Source organism: Hemicordylus capensis, chromosome 5 (genome assembly GCF_027244095.1).
Source record: "Hemicordylus capensis ecotype Gifberg chromosome 5, rHemCap1.1.pri, whole genome shotgun sequence".
In the NCBI taxonomy this organism is placed as follows: domain Eukaryota; kingdom Metazoa; phylum Chordata; class Lepidosauria; order Squamata; family Cordylidae; genus Hemicordylus; species Hemicordylus capensis.
In genome coordinates this window covers 93,918,564-93,942,551 of record NC_069661.1, presented here as the reverse complement: position 1 = coordinate 93,942,551, position 23,988 = coordinate 93,918,564, and the positions used below count along the sequence as shown (strand labels likewise).

General features: G+C 41.5%; 1 protein-coding gene across 13 annotated transcripts in view; it reads right to left on the bottom strand.

The window, feature by feature from the left end:
• SGCZ (sarcoglycan zeta) overlaps positions 1–23,988 on the bottom strand; it is an 889,976-nt gene that overhangs the window by 247,345 nt on the left and 618,643 nt on the right. For 12 of the 13 annotated variants that reach the window (XM_053253767.1, XM_053253769.1, XM_053253774.1 and 9 more), the window contains one exon: positions 11,087–11,188. The exons of the other annotated variant lie outside the window; for it this stretch is intronic. In XM_053253767.1, the coding sequence (XP_053109742.1) occupies positions 11,087–11,188 (102 nt within the window). The remainder of the gene's footprint in view (positions 1–11,086; positions 11,189–23,988) is intronic. 13 annotated transcript variants of the gene reach the window in all.

The following is a 23,988-nucleotide window of genomic DNA, read 5'->3' as shown; positions in this document are numbered from 1 at the left end:
AGCAGAGGTGGCCAGCCGATGGGAGGAGGTGGTGGGAGGGCCGGCCGGAGGCAGCTGGTGGACAGATGCGAAAGTAAGCACCAGCAGGCGGGCAGCAAGAAAATGGCAGTGGCAGCGGACGGGAGAAAATGGCTGGGCGAAACTAGAGGCGCAGATGCTTTGCGCCCAGCCCAGCTAGTTTTTCTTTATTTCAGGAGTCCCTAGAGTGAGGGCAGCCACCTTATGGCACATTGGGGAAGTAACCTGCCTAGGGAGCAAGAGGTTGCTGGTTCGAATCCCCACTGGTATGTTTCCCAGATTATGAGAAACACCTATATTGGGCAGCAGTGATATAGAAAGGTGCTGAAAGGCATCATCTCATACTGATGATGGAGATGGTAATGGTAAATCCCTCCTGTATTCTACCAAAGAAAACTACATGGCTCTATGGTCACCAGGAGTCGATACCAACTCAACGACAGAACTTTACCTTTAGAATGAGGGCAGGAAGCATTGCCTGCACTCTAATGGATTCAGAGTGATATTATGTCATCAAAAACATATGTGGCAACAAAGGAAAAACAGTGAGGTGGAGGGATTGGGAGACGTCCCCCTAAGCCCCAAATTTTGAGGCAAAAGATGGCTTCCAGCTCTGTTTCAGTAGCTCTTGGTCAATTCACAAAGGACTGACAAGTTGTGCAAAGTTTATGGTGACTGGGCTGACACACAAAAAAACATTTCAAATAATGTTAAGCTTGCTTCCCAGCTGCTTGGCAATGAGTATCAATTTTAAAAATAGTCTCACTCTTTTAAAAAATGCTGGTGTCTCACTTTGCTTTTTGAAAAACAATAAAATGTTAGGTCACAATCAAGTTAAGTGCACTTAGCCCTATAGAAATCAATGGACTGAAGTGCATCCCACTGTTAATTGAGGGGTTGTTAATTGTTGTTAGTTGATACAATAATAATTTTAAAAATGCAAACACATACATATAATTTCAGGTATACACATTAGTCTGTTAGGTTTATCCTAATTGTAACCATAGGGCTTCATGCCCTATAAGAGTGAGGGCGGTTGTTTATTTTAGCAGCAACTTAATTTCCACTTTGATTCTGACTCATGGGGTTGCATTTTGCATTAAAATGCATTTTCCCTTTTGTAAAAATAAAATAAAAATCTAATTATATACAGGTTCATTTCTGTAACTATAAAATCAAATGAATTATATAGAGGTCATTTATGTAATGATCAGCTTTTGATTGTGTCAAGTACTACATCAGAGCTATGGTATTTGCATTTTCTGAATACACTCAAGCAACCTAATTACTGACAATTTACTTAAAGATTATGCTTAATTTGCTTTTCCTATTTTAAGCATCTATGTCCTAAAAGTTTCTTTCTGCACAGTCAGAATGAATAAAAATAATAACTCTCTATTATTAAGGTCCCCATATAATGATTTTGGCATGCAGCAGTATATTGCATGCACACTGGATTGCAGGAGTAAGTATATCTATGTCTATTTATCAATCACACAATCTTAAAGGTACAGCTAGACTCCTATTAGGATGATAGAATATAAAATTCAATGAAATGCTTCATTCAGGAAGTATGGATCCTATCTACGAGGAAAATGCAATAAATCACAAAAAATTAATATGTAAACAAGTGAATGACAAAAGAGAAATAGGATTGAAATTCTTTCATTAAAATGTTTTCATTTCTACTCTCTAATCTAACTGTAGTACTGATGAAGGCAAAAACCAAAATGTGACCAACAGCACAATCCTATGAATGATTACTGGGTAGACACCTTCACTGTGTTCATTGGGATTTCTCCCTAGCAACTGCATGGCTAACAAGTAGAGTCAAGGAAGCTTTAAAAAGGAAGAAGACTTCCTTCAGAAAATGGAAGTCCTGCCCAAATGAAGAGAACAGAAAGGAACATAAACTGTGGCAAAATAAATGCAAGGAGACAAAGGATACAGAAAGAGAGTTTGAGGAGCATATAGCTAGAAGTGTCTAATTCATAGAGGACAGGTCTATCAGTGGCTACTAGTCTGGTGACTACAGGCAGCCTCCAGCCTGATAGGCAAGACGCCTCTGAATACGAGTTGAAGGGGAGGAACAGCAGGAGAGAGGGCATGCCCTCGCCTCTTGCTTGTGAACTTCCTAGAGGCATCTGGTGGGCCACTGTGTGAGATGGGATGCTGGACTAGATAGGCCTGATCCAGCAGGGCCGTTCTTATATTCTTAAGTGTCAAGGGGAATAACAAAAACTCCTTTAAATATATCAGCAGCAGAAAACCTACTGGAGGACCCTTGGATGATGAGGGCATGAAGGGGGTTAGTAAGGAGGATAAGGAGATTACAGTGAAGCTGAATGAGTCCTTTGTATCTGTCTTCACAGCAGAGGATACTGAGCATATACCCACTCTGGAACTGACCTTCTCCAGCTTGGAGGGTGAAGAACAGGGCCAATTTGAAGTGACAAGAAAGGATGTTCTAGACTGTCTTGAAAAACTAAAAATCAACAGGTCTCTAGGGCCAGATGGAACTCAAATCCCCAGGGCCAGATGGAACTCAAATGTTAAATTGCTGGTCTCTTAGCAGCAATATGTAACTTGTCCTACAATCAGGCTCTGTACCAGAGGACTGGAAATTAGCTAACGTAACTCCCATCTTCAAAAAGGGATCCAAGGCGCTTTCCAGACTAGACCCTGCAATGGTGTCAGGACGCATCTTGGAAGTGTGCTTCCATACTTCTTGCATCCTGACACCCCAGTCCCTACGCAGACAGCAGGGTGCCATTCACATTTCCAATGCCTTGTTCTGAATTAAATTGCTGCAAAATGGAGCTACGATGTCGTACATCCAGTATGGAAAAGTTGCTGTTTTGTCGGGTTGTTAGTTGCTGCGAAACTGCTCCCCCTGCTGTTTCTGTTCCCAATGTGACTTGCCCGAAAGGAGGCATTTTGCTGCTAATGACCAGATAGTCTGGAAAGCGCCCAGGAGGGATCTGCAAAATTACGGGCTGGTTAGCTTAACTTCAGTGCCGGCTAAATTGATGGAAAGCATACTTAAGGACAAAATTGTTCAATATAGAGAAGGAATTGTTGAAAGATGGCTTCTGCAAGGCAAATCTTGCCTCACTAACCTTTTGGAATTCTCTGAGAGTGTCAACAGGCATGTGGATAAAGGTGATGCAGTTGACATAGTATACTTGGACTTCCAAAAGGCTTTTGACAAAGATCCACATCAAGGACTCTGGAGAAAACCAAGAAGTCATGGGATAAGGGGACTAGTTCATGTGTGTATTGGTAACTGGAAACAGAGGGCAGGAATAAATGGAGAATCTTCACAATTGAGGGAAGTAAGAAGTAGTGTCCCGCAAGAATCTGTACATGGACCAGTGCTCATAAAAAAAAAGTTTTAACAAAGATAAACAGAGAAACAGAAGAAACAGAAAGAAAAGAAGAATGAAAAACAAGATAATCAAACAAAGCACATACAATGATTCTCATTAAAATCTGTATACATCAACCTGAATTCCTCGAACCAACATATCTCTCCCCCACTTCCCCTGCTCTGTAAAATATTTGACTGTGGAATTGAAAGATTTTTTAAAAAATGATATTCCTACTATCTGCATTAATTTCTTCTACAAGGAAAAACCAAATCTTGACCCTGGTCACCTCTTGGAGGAGTGATGCAGTGAGTTAAGTTCAAGCAAAGGTGTTTGGTAAATAGGATGGAGCAAGATTATATAGGTGGCACCTGTGTGATGGGAGGGGGGAGATTTTGTGTGTATTTATCAAGGTTTCTTTAAAGTTTTTACTGTCTAATCTTCTCAATATAATAGGAACTTGTTTTGCTGCCACCATATACAAACCTTTAAATAAGCAGGAACTCTCTTCAGTTCTGGTAATGCTTAAGTTCTTAGTAAACCTTGATGTAAGTTTTAGTACTTAGTAAAGTTCTTAGTGGGGGTACAGACAAAGACACTCTCCTTGGTTATATTACAAAAAAAGAGAAAGAGTTATTAATTTACAGTTTGAAGTCTACTTAATAAGTATGGTAGTTCTCTTGCTTGTTAACAGAGCAGTTTCTTTGATAGTACAGCTTACTTTCAGTTAATTATGAAACTCTATTAGGTCTGAGGATTTACATTCACTTTCTTCTCAGAGGTCATATATAGGAATTACATCTATGTTTATCTTTATGGAACCTTTCCTGGTTCTTCTAAACACAATCTGGGAGAAGGATGGATCGCGGACACCTCTTTGTGTCTTCACAGTACACACTCCAATTGACATTCTCTATTTGCATTCTAACTGCTCTCCACTAGGGGGTTTCCCAGACACAGCTGTAACAGGGCTTGTCTCTACTTGTTTGCAGTTCTGGTTTCTTTCTTTGAAACAGAACCCCCCAGCAAGTGTGGAAGAGAAGGAGATAGAGGGGAAGCAGAAACTGATTGGGACAGCACCCACTTCAGGTTTAAGAACTACACGGAGCAGCTATTCCAGTCTGTATCTACAGACTGAGACTCCATGGACTGGGCAGATATAATCGCTGCTACATTTCTCACAAAGATGCTCTAAACATGATTGTGACATGCCTAAATAGTAAATTTGGGGAAATGTGGTCATAAATCCACTTTATGTTTTTGTCTCAGGCAGATGTTCTTCTCCCCAGGCAATAACCATGTTCATCTCTGATAGGATGTTTTTTCCTACACGTTCTGTACATCTTAAATGATAGTCATCACTCCATAGGCACACAAGAGAAAACAAGGAGGGAGGGGGAAGTACACCTATATTTTTAAGGCAATAAAAATACAAAGCAATGCCCAACTAAACTGAATATTTAAAAAAGGAAAGGAAAGAAGAGGATATCTATCTAAAAATAAATGGAAGAATGTTAAAGCAGAGGATCTCAAGGATGTTCTTGACAACAGGATATGGCTATACAGCCAAAGGTATGTTCAAGCAAGGATCAACACTCCCCCCAGTGGGGTCCACAAATGTACCCTTTATTTCTTACATATAAGCCAATTAATTTTGCCATTAATTCCCATGGGAGGAAACTAAAGTAGTGCAGCTTTAGAGACATGGTTGCAATGCGGGCAAAAACTGCCCTTCACTTCTGACTTTGGGTGTTCTAGCTGTAACTGACAGGGATCCCACCATGGGTGTAATCTGTCGCTGTATGAAGAAATCTGAAAAACAAGTGAACCTCTCAGGGTTCTGCCAATATCAGTCTTCCCTCCATATACACTCCACCCATCATTATGATCATTATGAAGGGCATTTTGTCAGTGGCATGATAAAGAACATTCTGCTATATTTTGGTTGTCATAACCATTTGTTATTTAAAGTAAAACATATGTCCAGTAGAAGAAATTTCACAAATTCCAAAGTAATAAACTGTCCAAATTAAGTAATATATCAAAAAGTAAGTCCCCAAATGAGAAAATTGTATACTTCCTTGAATAACATTTGATGGGGGCATGCTATAAAAAGTATACAATTAACTTCTGTGGGCATTAGAATCAGAGCTTATTGTTGCTTTCTCGATGTAGACAATTTTTAAAATAGCTCCTCACTGCTGACATCTTTGGAGCAGCTACGCATATTAAAATTCTCTACACTTCATTGACTCATAACATTTTAGCATTGCTCTTTGATTATCAGTTAGCATTGGTATGCTAGAAAGAACGCAAGAACTGAAAAAAGTAGAGCTGCTAAAAATATATCTTGGAAGACTTCAGTCGCACATGACTAAACTGAAATAAGCCTTCCTGCTCTGTAGAATTTAGTGTCATGATCTGAATTATTTTCTATAACAACCTACTTTAAGAGGTAAAACAATTACATACTAAAGAATAATTTAATGGATTGCTTTATCTGATGTTTTCTTGGATGAAATTATTTTCTCATTAAAAATATTGTCTCTCACATATTCAGGCTACAATTCCAATGCATGTTAAGTTGATTTAAATCAAAAGGCTTAAACCTTTTCTTTTAGAGTCTGTGTTGAATTATGCATTCTTACCTAGAAGTAAATCTACTGTAAGCAATAGGACTTACCTCCAAGAAAACATGGTTATTTATTTATTTATTTATTTATTTATTAGATTTATATACCGCTCTTCCAAAATGGCTCAGGTTATGATCAGGCTGTCAATGTAATACTCTTAATTAAGTTTAATTCAGATAAAACAGAAGAACTCTGGTTTAGTAAGCATGCAGTTCTGGGTAGTGATGTAAAGCCTATTCTAGACAGGGCTGCACTTCCTCTGGAGGACCCTATTGTGTGATATCCAGATGGTGCTAGTGGTCAGGAATGCTTTTTACATGATTTGGCTGGTATGCCAGCTGCAGCCCTACAGGCAAATTTGGCATCAGTCACCAATGCCTTGTTAAATTGCTGATTAGACTACTGTAATGAACTCTACATGGCCTCTCTAAAGGGGCTGCCTTAAAGACAATCCAGAAGCTTCAGCTGGTCCAGAATGCTGTTACAAGAATGTTCATGGGAGCATTATGATGCAAATTTTGACATGGACATTATCTCAGTTCTTTGTGTGGGGTAGGGATGTGCTCAAAATGTGATTCAGCATCTGAATTGCAGCATAATCCCTTTAAAATTGAGGGCTTATATAGTCCCCTTAACACAGAGGAGAGCAGGTCCATTCCCGCTCCTCCTCCGCTTGCCACCACTTCCATAATCGTGGTGCTCCTCCCCACCCCCAGCTATGATTGCGTGCCAGCAGGGCATCTCCCAGCTGCTCCTGCATGATGCTGGCATGCAGATGGCCTCTGCACATGCATGGCAGCCATTTGCCGAGTCAGCATGGTTACTGTGCATGCACAGAGCCTATGTGTGTGCCGGCATTGCACAGGGGCAGCTGGGAGATACCCCACCAGTGTGCAAACCATAGCTGGGGGGGGCACTGTGAAAAAGGAAATGGCAGTGAGCAGAGGAGGAGCAGTTATGGACCTGCCCTCCTCCATTTTAAAGGGGCTTTATGAGTTTTCAGTTTTAAAGGGATTGTGCAGTGATTTGGACTCCAAATCGCATTTTCAGAATGTCCCTAGTGTGGGGCATGCTTGTCTATATTTGAGTGTGTCTATGAACTAGGTTGGAGGTGGAACCACAGTTTGTCTGCTCCTAACTTGCTGTCCTGAATTCAGACTGCGGGTTCTCCCTCTCTTTGCATAAGAGACTGTTAGTATGTTTATTATTTTCTTAGCCTATGTTTTAGTTAGTAATAAATATCAAACTCTTATTTCTCAGTTAAAGTTGTTCCCTGTACAATTACTTATAGTGGATAAGTAATTTCTCTGCAACATTGGGTTATCAATCCAGTTGTGAAGCAATAAGTTGGGAGATAAGAAAGAGTTTGTGTGCAAGAAAGCTGGTCAAGATGACTACTTTTGCATCTCACTGTTGAACTGCTCAATGAAACAAACTACAGAAGATGGTTCTTCAGAATGAAGATGTTGCTGAATACTCTTGGTCTATCTTATGTTTTGGAGGAACAAAGACCAACTGAAGAGAAACAACAAGAATGGCTTCTGCAGACAAGCAAGCCATGGAACACATATCTCTGACTGGAAATGATCAGTTAATCTATCATGTAGAGGACAAAAATACAGTAAGTGAGAAGTGGGAAAGGCTGAAGGAGGTCTTTCAACAAAGAACCATGAATAGTCATTAGTCAAGTTTTTTTATGCTGCAGTTGTGTAGTAAAAGAATGAAAGAGGGAGAGAGTTTGCAAGGACACATATGCTCATTTTTGGAATACTGGAATATTGAGAGTTGGAGCTGCAGGAGATAAATATGTCTGAACCAGCAAAAAATGGACTTTTGCTTAATACCTTGCCTAAAGAATATGAAAATATTGTTCAATTATCTGCAATTTTTTTTTAAGTGACTGAGTTTTGTGCAGGAACATTTGCAAGAGTTTAATTTGAAAACTCAAAAAGAAAGGAAGGAATCATTTAAAAATCAAGCCTACAAAGTTGCTGATGGTAGGCGATGTTTTATATGTGGAAGCTCCTTGCATTTGAGGAATGTGTGTCCTAATAAAGAGCAATGGAATTTTTCTCAGTAGAAAAAAATTGACTTTCTAACAAACAAAACTTGTCTGTGCAAAAGTAAAAGTAATGAAAATAATGCTGAGAATGATGTAGAGCTACCTGAGGGTAGAAAAGCCATAAGATGCAAATGGGTTTTTACAACCAAACATGATGCAGAAGGGGATATCCCGTGATATAAAACAAGGTTGGTTGCCAAAGGTTATGCACAAAAATACAGAGACTATTTTGAAGAAACATTTGCACCTGTGGTCAAATATACATCCATTAGACTGCTACTTACAATTGCTGCATCAGTGAAAAATGGATCACTTGGATGTTACATCATTTGGATGTTAAGATAGCATTTCTATATGGTGACATTAAAGAGGACACATATATGAGACCAACAACAGCTTTTGAGGAGCTAGAAAAAGAAGCACTGTCTGTAAGCTTCAGAAAAGTATATGTGGACTGAAACAAGCTGCCATAGTTTGTAATGAAAAATTAAACCAACAGCTTCTAAGAGAAGGATTCAAACAAATAAAACTGATCCCTGCTTGTAAGGCTCAGAGATGGAAGGTGAACATGCATTCACATATACATGAATGACCTGATAGAGTTCCATCAAGATAAGACAGATCATGATGAGTTAATGAAAAGTTTAAGTAAAGAACTGAAAATTAAAGATCTGAAAGAAATCTCTTATTATCTTGGAATTCAAGTAAAAAGGTGAGAAGATGGGGATTTTGCCCTTAATCAAAAACAAAAGATTGTGAACTTAATAGAATATCTTGGCTTGACAGAAACAAATTAAATAAACACCCCAATGTAAGTGGGTTTTCTAAAGGAAAAGGAACGCAGTGGACAACTGTAAAATAATAAGTACAGAATGGGAATTGGAAAATTGCTATACAAATCAAATGTTTACTAACCAGACATTGCAGCAACGGTCAGGATATTGTGCAGAAGAGTGAACTCACCAACAAAGAGAGACTGCAGTTAAAATGATGGGACAATATCTAAAGGGCACAGCAGATTTGGAGTTGCTACTGCCTGCCAGTAAAGAACCTTGACTGATAAGTTATATGGATGCCAACTGGGTTGAGAACAAGGAGGACAGAAAATCAACCAGTGGGAATGTATATTTATGGAGGAGGAATGATTTCATGGATGAATAAGAAACAGCCCATTGTTGTTGCCTCTTCAACCGAGGCAGAATATGTTCTTGCAGCACAGCCTTGTCAAGAAGTTGTGTGGTTGCATCGACTTTTGCTGGACTTTGAGATAACTGAACCAACACCGCTTAACATGTGTGAGAATAACCAGAGCTGCATTCTCCTCTCACAGTGACAAAACTACACAAAGGAGCAAACATATTGACACTAAGAACCGATTTGTGAGAGGCTTGCAGGACAAAGATTTGATCCAAGTCTTTCTTGATCTAGAGTACTGTGCCTCAGAGGAGATGGTGGCAGACATTCTCACAAAGCCTTTGGCCAGAGGCCAGTTTCAAAATTTGTGAGAGGCACGGGGACTCATGAATTAAAACATGAGACAATGAGAAGGGGAATATTGAGATTTTTGCCATGGGCGTTGTATCAGTTCTTTGTGCGGGCATGCTTGTCTATGAATGAATGTTCCTATGATACTGGCTTGGGAATGGAGTCACAATTTGTCTGTCTGCTTCTCACTTGCTGCCCTGAATTGAAACTGAGAGGTTCTCCTTCTCTCTACATAAGAGACTGTAAATCTGTTTATTGTTTCCTTAGCCTATGTTTTAGTTAGTAATAAATATCAAGCTCTTGTTTCTCAGTTAAAGTTGCTTCCTGTACAATTACTTATAGAGGATAAGTAATTTCTCTGCAACAAATTACACCTATCCTGCAACAGCTTAATTCATTACTGGTTAGCTTCTGAACAAAATTCAAGGTGCTGGTTTTAAACCTTAAAGCCCACCATGGCCTGAGATCAGGATACCTTAAGAACTGCCTGTGCTCATAAGGTTTTTAGTTGGTTTTGTTTTGAGTCTGTTTTAAAGCAGACTCAGCTTTTATCATATGTGTTTTAGCATGATTTTAAAAATGTGTTGGTGAGCCTCCCTGAGAGATATTGTGCCTAAAAGGTGGAATAAAATTATAAATAAATAAATAAATAAATAAATAAATAATTTGGTCAAGCAACCTGGTCATACACCATTGCTATATTCAGCTGAGGATATTTGAATGCTGTGTTCATCCTAAAGGCAGCACTGAATATTTCCTTCACAAAGACAGAGTAATTATACATTTATTTGCTATACCCATAAGGAAGATAGTACTTGCTACGTCATTAACTCAAAATTTCTCACATCAGCTCACAACAGCTACCCACAGGCCAGGAATATGCTCCAAAGTTACTGATATTCTCACTATGTCTACCAGATGCATCCAGTATCTTTGTAACATTGAATATTGATGCACATCTCCCAAATCTATCTAGTTTGCTTATGGTATTAACTTTCTTGATTCCTTGATTAAATATCTGCTAACTTCATTCCGTGATCCTATTGTCATATTTAACACCATTGTTAATAAATACAGTACTGAGTTTTGAATTTTTGTAATGTTTGAATGAAATTCTGAAAATGAATATTACCAAGTCCATTTATCAATCTGTGCAGGAGAAAACACATTTTGAAGAGAAGGCTTCCTAACTAATTGGGCCATGGCATACACAGCCACCAATGGTAAAACTTCTTCCTTCTACCTCACTGTGAGGAATTACAATTTCATATAACATAACCAAGTGCATTGATTTTTTTACTTTAAAAATGTTGGAGGGTATAATCAAGTGAAAACTAATATTTGATTAAACTGCACCTTAACATTCCCTAGAGAATTCTGTCAAAAATTATATATCCCCCATCTCACTTAGAATCTGAACCTAAATGTCATTTTAAAGGGGTCCTGAAAATCCAGTGGCTTCAGCTGTTTAAAAGTCACTTAAACTTATGTGTTTAAGCAAAGCAGATATTGGAACCTACCTTTCGGGAATGGATTTCTTTCACATACAATGGAAGTAGAAATTCAGATATACCTTCGAGCCGAATTCCTTTTTGGGTGACTCTCAGATTCCCCATTCCATCCTAGAAGTAATAATATACAAATGTGTGTATATGTAGCTTACTTGGGAAGCTAATCACTATATACAATGCATTACTCACTTCCATCAAGCCTCAGGTTTAGAAGGTTAATGCTAAAAGCAATGTAAGTGCAAGGGGAAGTGAAAATGTCTCTCTGATTACCCACAATTCATGACATAAAATGCATGTTTGACAAGATTTTTGATAGGCACATTGCCTGTTAGCAACATTCTTAAAAACCCTTCAATGCAAATCTCTTTGACATATACCCTTCCATATTCCAGGCTACCTAATTCATAAAGTACTGTTGCATAATGTATTTTTGCTGTATAAGAGCAAAGTATGTGGGCCCATGTTGATTTGATAATGGACACTTTCTATAGACACTATCATTAGCTTGAAGATCAACCATCAAAACTATGTGAATGGCTTGCGTGCATCACGAAGAACACATTCAAAATTAATTTTAAAATTCCAAATGATACTTGAATGTTTTGCAAAGGGAACAAAGTTCACTACTTAGTTCTAAAATCCAACTGGATATTTACATCTAAGTTGAGGCACAGTTCTGGTGTTCCACCATCTTGGTTGGTGAGGGGGGAAATCAACGTTGTTGGAATAGAAACAGTGCAATACTGTACATTGTAATGTAATGTTAGACTTGGACCAGTGGTACCTGGGTTCAAAAATCCTCAGATTTTAGAGGCCTTTCATTCTGTCATTAAACTAGTCACTGCTGCATTGGAGCATAGTAAATGCATAAAGTATGAACTGTCAAGTGTTCCCAGACATATGTTGTGGAGCAACAACAATTAAGACTTCCTGGTATGGATTTCCAAACATTTAGACATATGTTTTTCATTCTGAGGGGAATAGTGAAATTTAGTCAGGGTGACATCCTGACTAAATTACTCAATGGGAATCCTATTAAAAGTAAGTAGTACTTTAGAGTAACTCCAGAACAGTACTACTGAGTAACTTAGTCAGGATGCCAGATAGCATACCAGTAGCAACCCGCGCTGCCATATAAATTAAGGAACAGTGCTCATTGAGTGACCTTGGACAATCTACCTCTCAAGCCACTTTGCAGAATTGTTGAGAGGTAAATGTCCCAAACACGTGCATGGTGCCCTGAGCTCCTTGGAGCTAAACAGGGTAGAGATATGGTAAATAAACAAGAGCCTATGAAGACATGAAGAGACAGTGTCGTCTTATATGTTGCTGCTCCGTGCAGCCTCGGAAAGGCAATATTATAAGGGGATGGTTTGCATGTAACTTTTGGAGTCAACACAATTAAAATAGGGATGTGCCGAGAGTGTGCCCACCTCGATGCCTTTGACGGATGTCCTGCTATCCTTCCTGCACATTCCTTTATTGTGTGGTACTGGTAAATCGGAATTACCGCTCTCCACACGACCGAAAAAACTAGTTTTGCAGGCATATATAAAGTAGTGATTCAGATGAACTGCTCTCCCCACAGGATAAAGGAACATCTTGGGCAGTAGTGTAGGGAGGCCAGTGGCAGCCCCAGGTCAGCCAGTGGCCTCCCTAGCCATGCCCCGTCAGATGCCACCGTTTTGACGTCAGACGCAGGGTGTGTGGTTTTGCTCACAAATAGAGCCATGTGCCTCACTTGAGAGCAAAATCCGCCCAGCACCATGATTGCAGTGTGGCCAGGAGAACCACTCCTGGCCATGCTGTGAATGCAGCGCAGGGTGAATTTGCACAAAAACAGGATGCGTGGCCCTTTTAAAATACAAAAACACCCCTTTGCCCAATTTCTTTGAAATCTGGGTGGTAGCTTCCGTGCACCCATTAGGAACTACCACCCACCACAGCCTGCTCTGGGCCACCCTGGTCCCCCTCCCCCCGAGGATTTATAACTAAAGCTGATGAAATCCTCATTATTCCCTATCACGGAAAAGCATAAAGACACGCCAATGTCAAAAATCCTTTAAAAATCACCCTTGCCCAATTTCTTTGAAATCTGGGTGGTAGCTTCCACCCATTGGGCACTACCACCCAACCCACTTTGGCCACAAAATGGAGGTCTGGATCTCCAAATTTTTGGGGTCCGAATCTGGAGTGATTTGTTTTGTACTGGAATCTGGGCAATTGAGCATAAGGGTGATTTGTTTTTTCTATAGATCACCCAAATCAGCCAGATTCATGTACAAATCATTTTGTACCCGAATTGTTTCGCACATCCCTAGTGACATCATCCCTTCTCCCAAGAGCCGCTCTCTCAGGAGAGTGGCAGGCCATAGAGACACGCATGCAGGCCAGAGGGCTGTCGCTGCCCACTATCATTGCTAGATCCCTGTAAGTCCCAGGGAAGGAAACCACACCAACACCTTTCCAGATTGCAGCAACTGGAACACAGCAGGAGTGAAAGCACTCACTCTGGCAGTCTGGTCATTCCTTGGCACACATGTTGGGTTTTGTGCAGTGCGGACACCCTGCTTGCCAGGAATCACTGAAAATAGGGGATCCCCCTCACCCACGATTCCTAGTGTTGGCCAATCTGCATACATCGCAAGGCCAGTCCCAGCCCAGGAATTCTGAAGGTGTATTAGGAGCTAGGGGTGTGCACAGATTGATTTTTTAAATTTGTTTTGTGAACAAATTGAATCACCCCTGATTTGTTTTGTGTCCAAATCTGTCCCCCCGAATCACCCCAGATTCAATTTGGATTTGATTCAATTTGATTCAGATTTGGATCAATTTGGACCACTTATAAAGATCTTAGGGACATCAGATTTGGGTGGTGGGAAGGTCCCCATAGGTGCCACCTACCACCCAAACTTTAAGGAAGTGGGGCCCTTGGTTTATTTTTAATGGCTTATTTTAGTATTTACTGATTTTGTATATTTCTCCATAGGAAATAATGGGGATTTGAAGTCGCCCTGTCCTAACCCTTACATGGATCTCCAGCTTTATTTATTATTATCACTACTACTACTACTACTATTACTACTTTAAAGGCTACGCTTTTTTAGAAGCTTTTTTACACTCATTGTAGAAGTGGAGTTATGGAGCAAAATTTGTGGTCACTATTTTTCAAGTGTTTGGATTCATTGTTGTCTAATAACTTTTCCTCATAATGAATCCCTATGAGGATTCACTGCACACCTTCATGTCTTCTGTTCACTTTGACTGTCACTGGACAGTGCCAACTGTCAATTGCCACATGTCAACTACACCCCTCACACTATTTTTTAGGAATTTTTGAAGTTCTTAGATTCTTTGGTGTCTTCATTACACACCTTCATTTCTTCTGTTCATTTTTACCCCACTGCTTTTCAGTGGGGGTGGGGAATTAGTGGCATCCCATGTGCCAACTAACATTCCATGTGCCCCCCCCCAACTCACTGAGTACTCAGTTTATCTTTTAGGAATTGTTGAGGTGTTTAGACTCTTTGGTGTAAAATGAATCCTCATATGGATTCATTATGAGGAAATATTATTAGACACCAAAGAGTCTATACATTTGAAAAAAATTCCAAGAATATAAACTGAGTAGTACCGCTCTGCCTTGTGGGTGGGAGGGGGGTGTAGTTGGCACATTGCAGTTGACAGTTGGCACTGCCCAGAGATAGTCAAAATGAACAGAAGAAATGAAGGTGTATAATGAATCCTCATAGGGATTCACTGAGGAATGGTTATTATACACCAAGGAATCCAAACACTTGAAAAATAGTGACCACAGATTTTGCTCCATAACTCCACTTCTACAAGGGCTAGAGCTTAGCTTGTTGTTGTTGTTGTTGTTGTTGTTGTTTAAATGGAAATCTGGGAAAATCAATTCAAGGAATCCAAATCTCGAATCGGTCCATATCGAATCTGGTGTGATTCAATTTGGACTCTAATCTTGCCAATGGATGACAGGGGTGATTTGTTCTTTCTCCAAATCACACAAATCAGCTAGATCTGTGTACAAATCGATTTGTACCCGAATTGATTCACACATCCCTACCTCATATAGCTTTTTTCATCCCTTATTGTATCCTTGAATTTCTTTTGCCAGAGTTTATGTTCCTTTTTATTCTTTTCATTCAAGTGGGACTTCCATTTTTTGAAGGAAGTCTTTCCTTTCATAGCTTCCCTGACTCTACTTGAGGTGTCTTCAGGTGTCCTCCTGAAATTGGTGGCACCTTTACTCTTTCTTGCTATACATTCCAACTGAGCTTCTATTACTGTGGTTTTAAATAAGTTCCATGCTTTCTGGAGTGATTTGACCTTCCTGACTTTCCCTTTCAGCTTTCTTTTTATAATTCCCCACATTTCTGAGAAGTTTCCTCTTCCGAAGTCCAACACATCAGTGTTGGACTTCCTTGGCAATGCTCCACGTGTGTGTGTATATATGTATATGTATATGTATATGTATATGTATATGTATATGTATATGTATATGGAGAGAGAGAAAGAGAGAGAGAGAGAGAGAGAGAGAGAGAGAGAGAGTCTATGTTTGTTGAGGAGGAATTCTCTAAATAAACTTCTCACCCTCTTGCACTAAGTTACAGGCATGGGCAGAGTTGGGGGAAGAGGGAAGTATATTCACTCCACTCCATCAATCAGCAGGAGCAAAGGTCTGAGCTCCTCTCCAGGAGTCCACCAGACCAACAAACCCCATCCCTGCTGATCATCTCATTTTCAGCAGCCCCTGCCTTAAATAAAGCCCTGCATTTAGGACGCTTCCAGCTTGCTCCTTCTTCCCTGGCAAGTGGATTGACCACCCAATCCTTGACCTTCAAAGGGGACTTGTTCTCCAACTCCACCCCCTTCACTAGCATTTCTACACACGTCTGCAGCTGTGGAGCTGATAGCAGCTGTTGCCCATCTCTCTCAGCCCTTCCTGACTTCTGAAAGGTAATTACTGGGTTTGTCCTGGTGTCTGAAGCCCCCTGCTTCTCTCGGTACATTGCCGGTTGACTGGGTAAACAACCCTGTCTCATGGAGGAGGGTAGGAAATCCCGACATCTATATCTATATATCTATATATTCATATATGAAATAGGCTATCAACCATCCAGGACTAATAGGATTATAGGAAGATGCCTTATACTTTCTCCAACCATTGGCACACTTAGCTCAGTATTGTCTACACTGACCGGAACGAGCTCTCCATAGTTTCAGACAGGAGTCTTTACCAACCTTACCTGGTGTTAACAGGAATTGAACGTGGGACCTTCTGCATCCAAGGTAGATGCAATACCACTGAGTTATGGCTGCATCTCCAATAAAGGATGTGTGAATCAGCTCAAAGTCAAGCTGGTTCACCATCAAATCAGGCCGGCTCAAGGGTTTGCCCTTTAGCCAGACTAGATCCGGTTCAGCTTGACCTCTAGCTGAACTTCCCAGGTCAGCTTGGAGGCTGTTGGGGGTTTGAAAAGTTTTTTTTAAAATGTACCTCACTGCCAGGGCCGTGTTAATTTTTCTGCCTCCAGAGGGTGCTGCTGCAGCCACAGGGGAATTTCCCCCCTCCCCCCGCTGGCCTCCCCTTTTCCAGACTTCAGACCATTTTTGAGCTGGTTAGGGTTTCTTATTAATGTTCAAGATAATACTATACTTTCTTATTGATGTTCAGGATAATAATACACTTTCTTATTATTGTTCAGGATAATAATAAATTCCAAAACCAGGTTTCTTCATATGTCCTAGAGACATACCAAATGCATTTCAACAACAACAACAAAATGGTCTTCCTCAGTAGCTTATATTTTGTACTCTAAGTCTCCTTGTAATTAGGGATGTGCAGACCGGTTCGGGGGTTCGGGATCGAACTGAACCCCACCCCCAGCTACCGTCCAGACCAGAACCGAACCTCTGGACAGTTTGTGGATTTTTTTTGAAAAATTAAATAAATGTAAAAGTATCTCTAGCCCCTTTGGGGGGCTTCATGTATGCCACAGGGTGTGTGTGTCCGTGAGGGATCCCCTCCCCCCCACTGGCCTCTGAAATCACCACCACGGCCAAGGAAGCTGATCATTTTTGGCCCATTCAAGCCTCTGTAGTAAGCGGTGGCAGCCATTTTGGCCACCACCATGGATGCGTAAATGGCCTCTGTGAGGCATGGCATGGCCTACAGCCTCGCAGAAGTCATTTACGCATGCACGGTGGCCATTTTGGAAAAAACAAAATGGCTGAAGCACATGTGCAAATGACCTCTGCGAGGCCGTGGGCTATGCCAGGCCTCGCAGAAGCCATTTATGCATGCACAGAGGTGGCAAAATGGCCACCTCTTACTACAGAGGCCCGAATGGGCCAAAAATAGTCAGCTTCCCAGGTCGCGGTGGTGATTTCAGAGGCCGGCGGGGGGGAAAGGAACCCTTGCTGCCCCCCACAGCATACAAGAAGCCCTCCAAAGGGGCTAAAGGTACTTTTACATTTTTAAATATTTTTTTTTACAAAAATCCACGAATTGACTGGGGGTGGGGGTTTCGATGGGCGCTGGACCGGACATGGCCAGTCTGGTTCGAATCTGGTTCTGGACCAGCCGGTTCCGTGCACACCCCTACTTGTAGTACTTTTTTATAATCTGTTAAGTAGTGGCTCTGAACCGAATTCCGCCATGAGCCTGGTGGTGAGTTTTTCAAAACTTTTTGAACCTCGGACCTTACCTGGTCAAATTCGAACCAAACCAGGCGGGGGCGGTGTTTCCGGGTGTGCATAAAACTGAACATGTCCACGCCGGTTCGAGTCTGGCCTGGACTCAAACCGAACCAGGCAAGCCGGTTTTGTGCACACCCTTACAATAAATTCTGTTTTTATCAGATGTGGTCAGATGCTAATAACATTACATGTTAACTATCAGATATTATCTAATATTTAATATTATTACATACCAACAATATCATATGGCAAATATGATATATCATTGGCTTTTAGCAATTTTTCTGGGAACACTGGGTTCTTTGGAAGCTTACTATTTTTTTTAATTGTTCCATTTCTATACCACTTTTCATTAAAATAATCCCAAAGCAGTTTTATTAGAAATTCCTCCATCTGAAAGCCAGTTCACCCACTGTCACTGATAGTCTTCCACAGCCACAGGGCAATATTGAGTGTGTTCTAATACACACAATCTGTTCATAAGGGTGATGAACTGAGGCCCAATACTGTTCCATATGTGCACCTCAGCATGCTCAAACTTCTTTCACAAAGGGTTCTATGGAAGACATGCAGAGTTGATGTGACAAATGTCCCTTGAAGGCAACAAGTCTTAAAATCACTGTGATATACCTTTATATACAGTACTGTCAAATACTTACCAATATTGAATATCAATTATCAAATATTGCAGCTGCAACATTCTGCTCCTGCTATATCTAGGAATAGTGCGTGCATTTAATAAAAGCAAATCTCTGGCCAAATCTATCCATTTCCCCACTGTCCTTCCAGTTGGGAATCCATAGACATTAAAAAGGTTGTTACTTCTGTCAATCATCACATGGGCTTCCACTTTGGGCAGGGGAAGGTTGCCTCCTGAGATGATTGCCTGAATTGCCATTTTCCTGTGGGAAGCGGTAGCCTCAAGGAGCCAGCCTCCTCACCGGCTGTTGCGAACAAGTTACTTGCTCAGGCAAAGCTTCTTTCACTCACCTTCCAAAAACAGCCTGACTGAGTCTCTATCATTACAGCCAGCAAGAAGCAGCGGTATTTGGGAAAGCCTTCAGTTTTATGGGAACTGAGATAAGGCTGAGGTCTGGAGCATTTGGACTGGGGAGTGTGGCTGAGCTGAAGTTTCCCCATAAAAGGGAATGTTGTATAAAATATGTGAAAAATGTCAATTGAAAAGCAATTGTCCTCCATTTGATGACAATTCCTACAGAAATATATCAGGTACATGTTCAGCTTTTATTATTATACATTGCTGGAAAGGAAAGCTACTCTTCTAGGATTTATGAACTGTATTTAATCCAGTGGGATTTAGATTTATTTAATCTATGGGAATACACTGATATTCTTAAGAGCGCTATTTCCTCTCTCATGAAAAAAGATAAATTATGGTCCCAAGAAAGCAACAAAATGAAAAATACTGAGTTTGTAGAACTTAATCATGCTACTCATGCTAACACCAAGGAACTTTTAAGCCTCTGGGTTTTAAAAAGTGGGCACTGGTAAGTCTTCTAAAGAGGTGCTAAATGGGTTTGATATATAGGACTGCAAATGTAAAATGAATATGATATATTTCTAAGGATACAAAAGTATGGCATGGGGCAGAGGGAAAGAAGACTAGTTTAATTCTTTTTAATCCATGCATTCAAAACCCCTTCAGGCAACAAAGGCATATATAAAGCCTGAAGAATATTCCTTTTCATCACTCAATAAACTTAACTGATTAAAGTAGTATTTTATACACAACATTATAATGAAGAGACAATCCAGGCAAGTTATGAACCTTGCTTTCAGTTCAAGACATTACTGAGTACTCCACCAATAGTAGAAAAATTTAAACCTGAAGAAGTAAATCAAAGTAAAGAAACTTGGTGTATACATGTAACACATTTTCTGTACATCACAAAACAGGTTACACTTTTGAGCATATTGCTCCCTCCCAGCACGGATGTGGTGGTGGTTAATTTGCACTGGGCCAATGAATAAGAAGTATCGGTTTATTAGTTTGGCCTCTCATTGGATTGCACAAAAGGCAGGAAGGAGGGGTATTAAAGTCCTGGCCGCATGTTTGAGGCCACTCCTTTTTGAAGCAAGTCTCGGGCGCTCTTGGTGCTTTGAGAATCACACATGGTTCCTAAGAAGTGCAACAATCTACTAAGAATCCAATAATGTTGCTATATAAATCCAATAATACACCTAAATTCATAATTATATAATGTCACATTTATTCTACATTATAAAAATAGTTATTAAAAACATAAAGCATATAACATTAATCACTAAAAGTTAGTTGACAAAAGATCATAAAATCATACACACTTCCTGTGTGGTAGAATCCTATGATTACTAGCAGGACATGTCCAAAGTCCAATCTCATCGATATCCATAGTACTAACAGTATGTCAGTGGGTATTGACAATACAACCCACAATATCCAAATAGTAATGAAATTACGGTCAATAATTCACCAAACCAAAAAGAAGAGATGAAGCCACATAAACTTATTAATAAGAAAGGCTCCTGGTGATCTGGACGTAGATGTCAGCATCTGAAAATAAATGGAATTGAAAGCCTGCTCCATTAATGTTCTGGATAATAATAAATTCCAGAACAAGGTTTCTTCATATGTTCTAGAGCAGGGCTGCTCAACTTCAGCACTCCTGCAGATGTTGGCCTACAATTCCCATAATCCCTGGCTATTGGCCATTGTGGCTGGGGATTATGGGAGTTGTACTCCAAAAACAGCTGGGGGGCCTAAGTTGAGCAGGCCTGTCCTAGAGACACATCAAATACATTTCAACAGAAATGGTCTTCTTCAGTGGTTTATATTTTGCACTCTAAGTCTCTTTGTAATACTTTTTCATAATATGTTATGTAGTGGCTCTGAACTGAATTCCAGCACTTATCATAGTTCTGTCTTTCTCCTAGGAAGCACAGGTTACCATGGGTACCCTCAATACTGGCTGGCAGCAAGGGGTATGTTCTTTGGGTGCAGGCGCTACTATGAGATGTCTACTATTAGTGGTTGCTTGTTCACCTTAGAGGGCAGGTCCACTAACAGCGTGGCTTCTAGCCTTCCAACTGCTCCTTTGTCTATGAGAAATAACAGACAGATACAATCACTGTGGTCTCCAGCATTGGACAACAATTGGATAGCAGGAGTCATGAGAGAGCATGGGTTCATATGGTGACCCCAGCATTTCAGGTTTCATTTGGGCAATCTTGCAGGGAATCTGGGAAATGGGGCTTTGTGTCATCGGGGCAGGCTCTCAATTCCATTTATTTTCAGATGCTGACATCTACGTCCAGTTCACCAAGAGCCTCAACACCCACCAGAGTGCCTAGTTTCTGGACCCCTTTTTCACAGACCTTCCCACTGGAAATGCTGAGTGGGCCTTCATGCACTAGAAGCCAGGCCAGCTGCATAGTGGTAGTGTCATCTTCGTTAGCTGAGAGGCAGCTGTAAGCGTAAATTAGTGGGTGCTTACCTCCACTACCGCTGCACCTCCTGCGACAGGCGATCAGCTCCGCCACTCACCATTTGCACTACCAGCAAATGGCCTCCACATACATGTGGAGGCCAGGTGGGTAGTGGGGCTGATCTCCCATTTCAAACGGTGCGGGTGGTTTGCTGGTGCTTGGAGCAGCTTTCAGCTGTGGCGGTAGTGGAGGTAAGCACCTATTATTTTATGCTTAATGTCTCTTGCTGCCCACCCCCCACCCCCCGGCAGCACCTGGAAGGCAGTCTGCTGCTTAGCTGAGATGCTGCCTTGGTTGCACTAGCCTCAGGCCATGGAAATCAGTGCAGCGAGTTGGGCCCGCAAGAAAGTTAATAATGAGCTTTCCAAAATTTTTGCATGGCAGGGTGGAGGGATGATACAACAGTATGATTTCTGATTTCTCTGCCCAGAGTTGTTTGGAAAAGACAGGATCCAATTGTCCCAAGAGGGAACAGGTCATATGTCACCTACTGCTAGTCAGGCATCTCTGTTGTTCTTTAGGGGTGTCTCCATGGTGAGCCTATGGCATGGGGAGCTGGAAGGCAGGACTATATGAATGGCACAGGGAAACTATGTTAATCAAGTTACGGAGATCTGGGTGAAAGAAAAGCTGGTTTGCTGGGTAGCTGAAGTCAAACTTTAAATTTTTTTATCCTGCAATTTATAATTTGAGCCAGCTCCAAGGCTTTGCAAGTTGAGGTGTTCATATTTTGGTGTTTAATAAGTTTTAGGGCATGAGTTGGCTCATCCACTCCAGATGACCTAAGCTATAGGGATGTGCAAACCAGCTCGAGGGTTGCATTGAGACCTCATGCTGAACCCCCTGAACTGCCTCATGACCCAGTGACGCAGAGGCCCATTGGGCATGCATGGTGGCCTCAAAAATGGCTGCCATCACCATAGGAAGAGGCGGAAGGGTAAAAAAACAGGCCAAACAAGCCCTTTTTAGAATGGGAGAAAGCAGAGTACTACCACTCTTGCGTCCGCCGCCGCCCCAGAGTGTTAAAATAATTTTTTTTTAAAAATTAAACTTAGAACCCCCTTCTCTTTTTTCCTTCCTCCTCCTCCCCTCCCCTCCTCTCATTTTCTTCTGCCACTACAAGGAGTGCTTGGGGCAAGGTCAGGAGAGGAGGCAATTTTCAGTGGGAAAATGAAGCGAAGGGAAAGCATTAATCCCGAATGGAGTAGCAGCACCCCTTGCCATGTGGCTGTTTTCGACAAAGAGAAGAGAAGAGAAGAGAAGAGAAGAGAAGAGAAGAGAAGAGAAGAGAAAGGCACTTCCAGTTGGAAGCAGGACTCCAGCACGCATTTCCTTGTACATGACTAGTTTAGAGTGGGGGCACTGATAACAGAAATTCCGTGTCCTTATCCCTCACAAATGTGTCATTTTTCTAAATTCCTTGCCAGTAATGGCAGAGGTGCACTGCCTCAATCAAAGATCTCCTCTCAGCAACTCACAAAATTACAGGCTTCCTTATATAATTGTTTTCGAGAAAATATAGTAATAGTAGGTAATGGCAGGGCACAGGTCCAGCTCACTGGAGTCAGATAAATTACTAGAAGCAGAGCATGGTGAGTTTAGATAGAGTGGCTGACATTACAGCTGGGGGTTGCAGCAGCCATAGACGAGTATCTGGAGCACAAGAGGTGAGGAGACGAGGGAAGCAGGGTGGCTAATGATCAAGAAGGGAGGTGCTGAAAGACCGCTGTTTGCCTTGCTGCAGGTTATGTAAATGGTTTTGGATAAGGGTACCAGAAGGTTTCTGTCAGTTTCTCCGTCGCTTCCCTGACAGGGCTCAGGGGTTAGTTCCGCAATGCTCGAGCTTAGTCACCCTGACACATATGAAGTAATAAGAGAGGACGACCTCTGGGCATGTGTTAAGGGCATTGTCCTCACCCGGGAGTAACTTATATCTTGTTTCATAACATCTGAGATGAGCGGGGAACCCCCCCCCCCTCAGATCAGGGTGTGCTTTCAGGTGCACAATGTGTGTGGGGAGGGGAAAGGGAAATAGCAGAGGAGAGGAGAGCCACTTCTACCATGGATGGGGCCGCCTCACAGCTAAGGGAGAAGAGCACCAAAGCGAGGGCTCAACCAACTGAACGATTGAGCAAGCAGAGAGGTCGGTGGTGAACATTGACTCCAGACCTCTCTCTCCCCATTTTCCCTCCCTCCCTCCCCAGAGTGCAGCCATGGAGTTTCTCAGTATTTTGGAGCAGATGGTCTCCCCAGACGGCACTGAGCTTGAGGAGCCTCAGAAGTTCCTACAACAGGTGGCCATCAAGAACCTGTCCACTTTCCTTTGCCTACAGCAGGAGCTCTTGCCTCCTCCTCCTCCCTCCCCTGAGTGCCTGAACATCCGCTGGCAGCCCCTATCCCCGCCACAAGGCAGCACTTAAATTTTTTTTAAAAAAAATTATCATTCCCCCTCTCACGTGGGTGAAACCATCAGGGAGATGACAGAGGTGTCCCACTCCCAGGTTGACAGCCCCTCTGCTGTCATGAAATATGAAAGACTTGAGGAGGGCGGGTGTCATTCTGAGGAAGAGGAACAAAATTATTGAGTGACAAAATGATATCCTTTCATGAAGAGGATATGTCTTCAGGGGTGACTGTTGTGTGGCTCTTAGTAGCAAAGTGATTTGATCATTAAAATACAAAGAGATGGATTGCAGACTGCATGG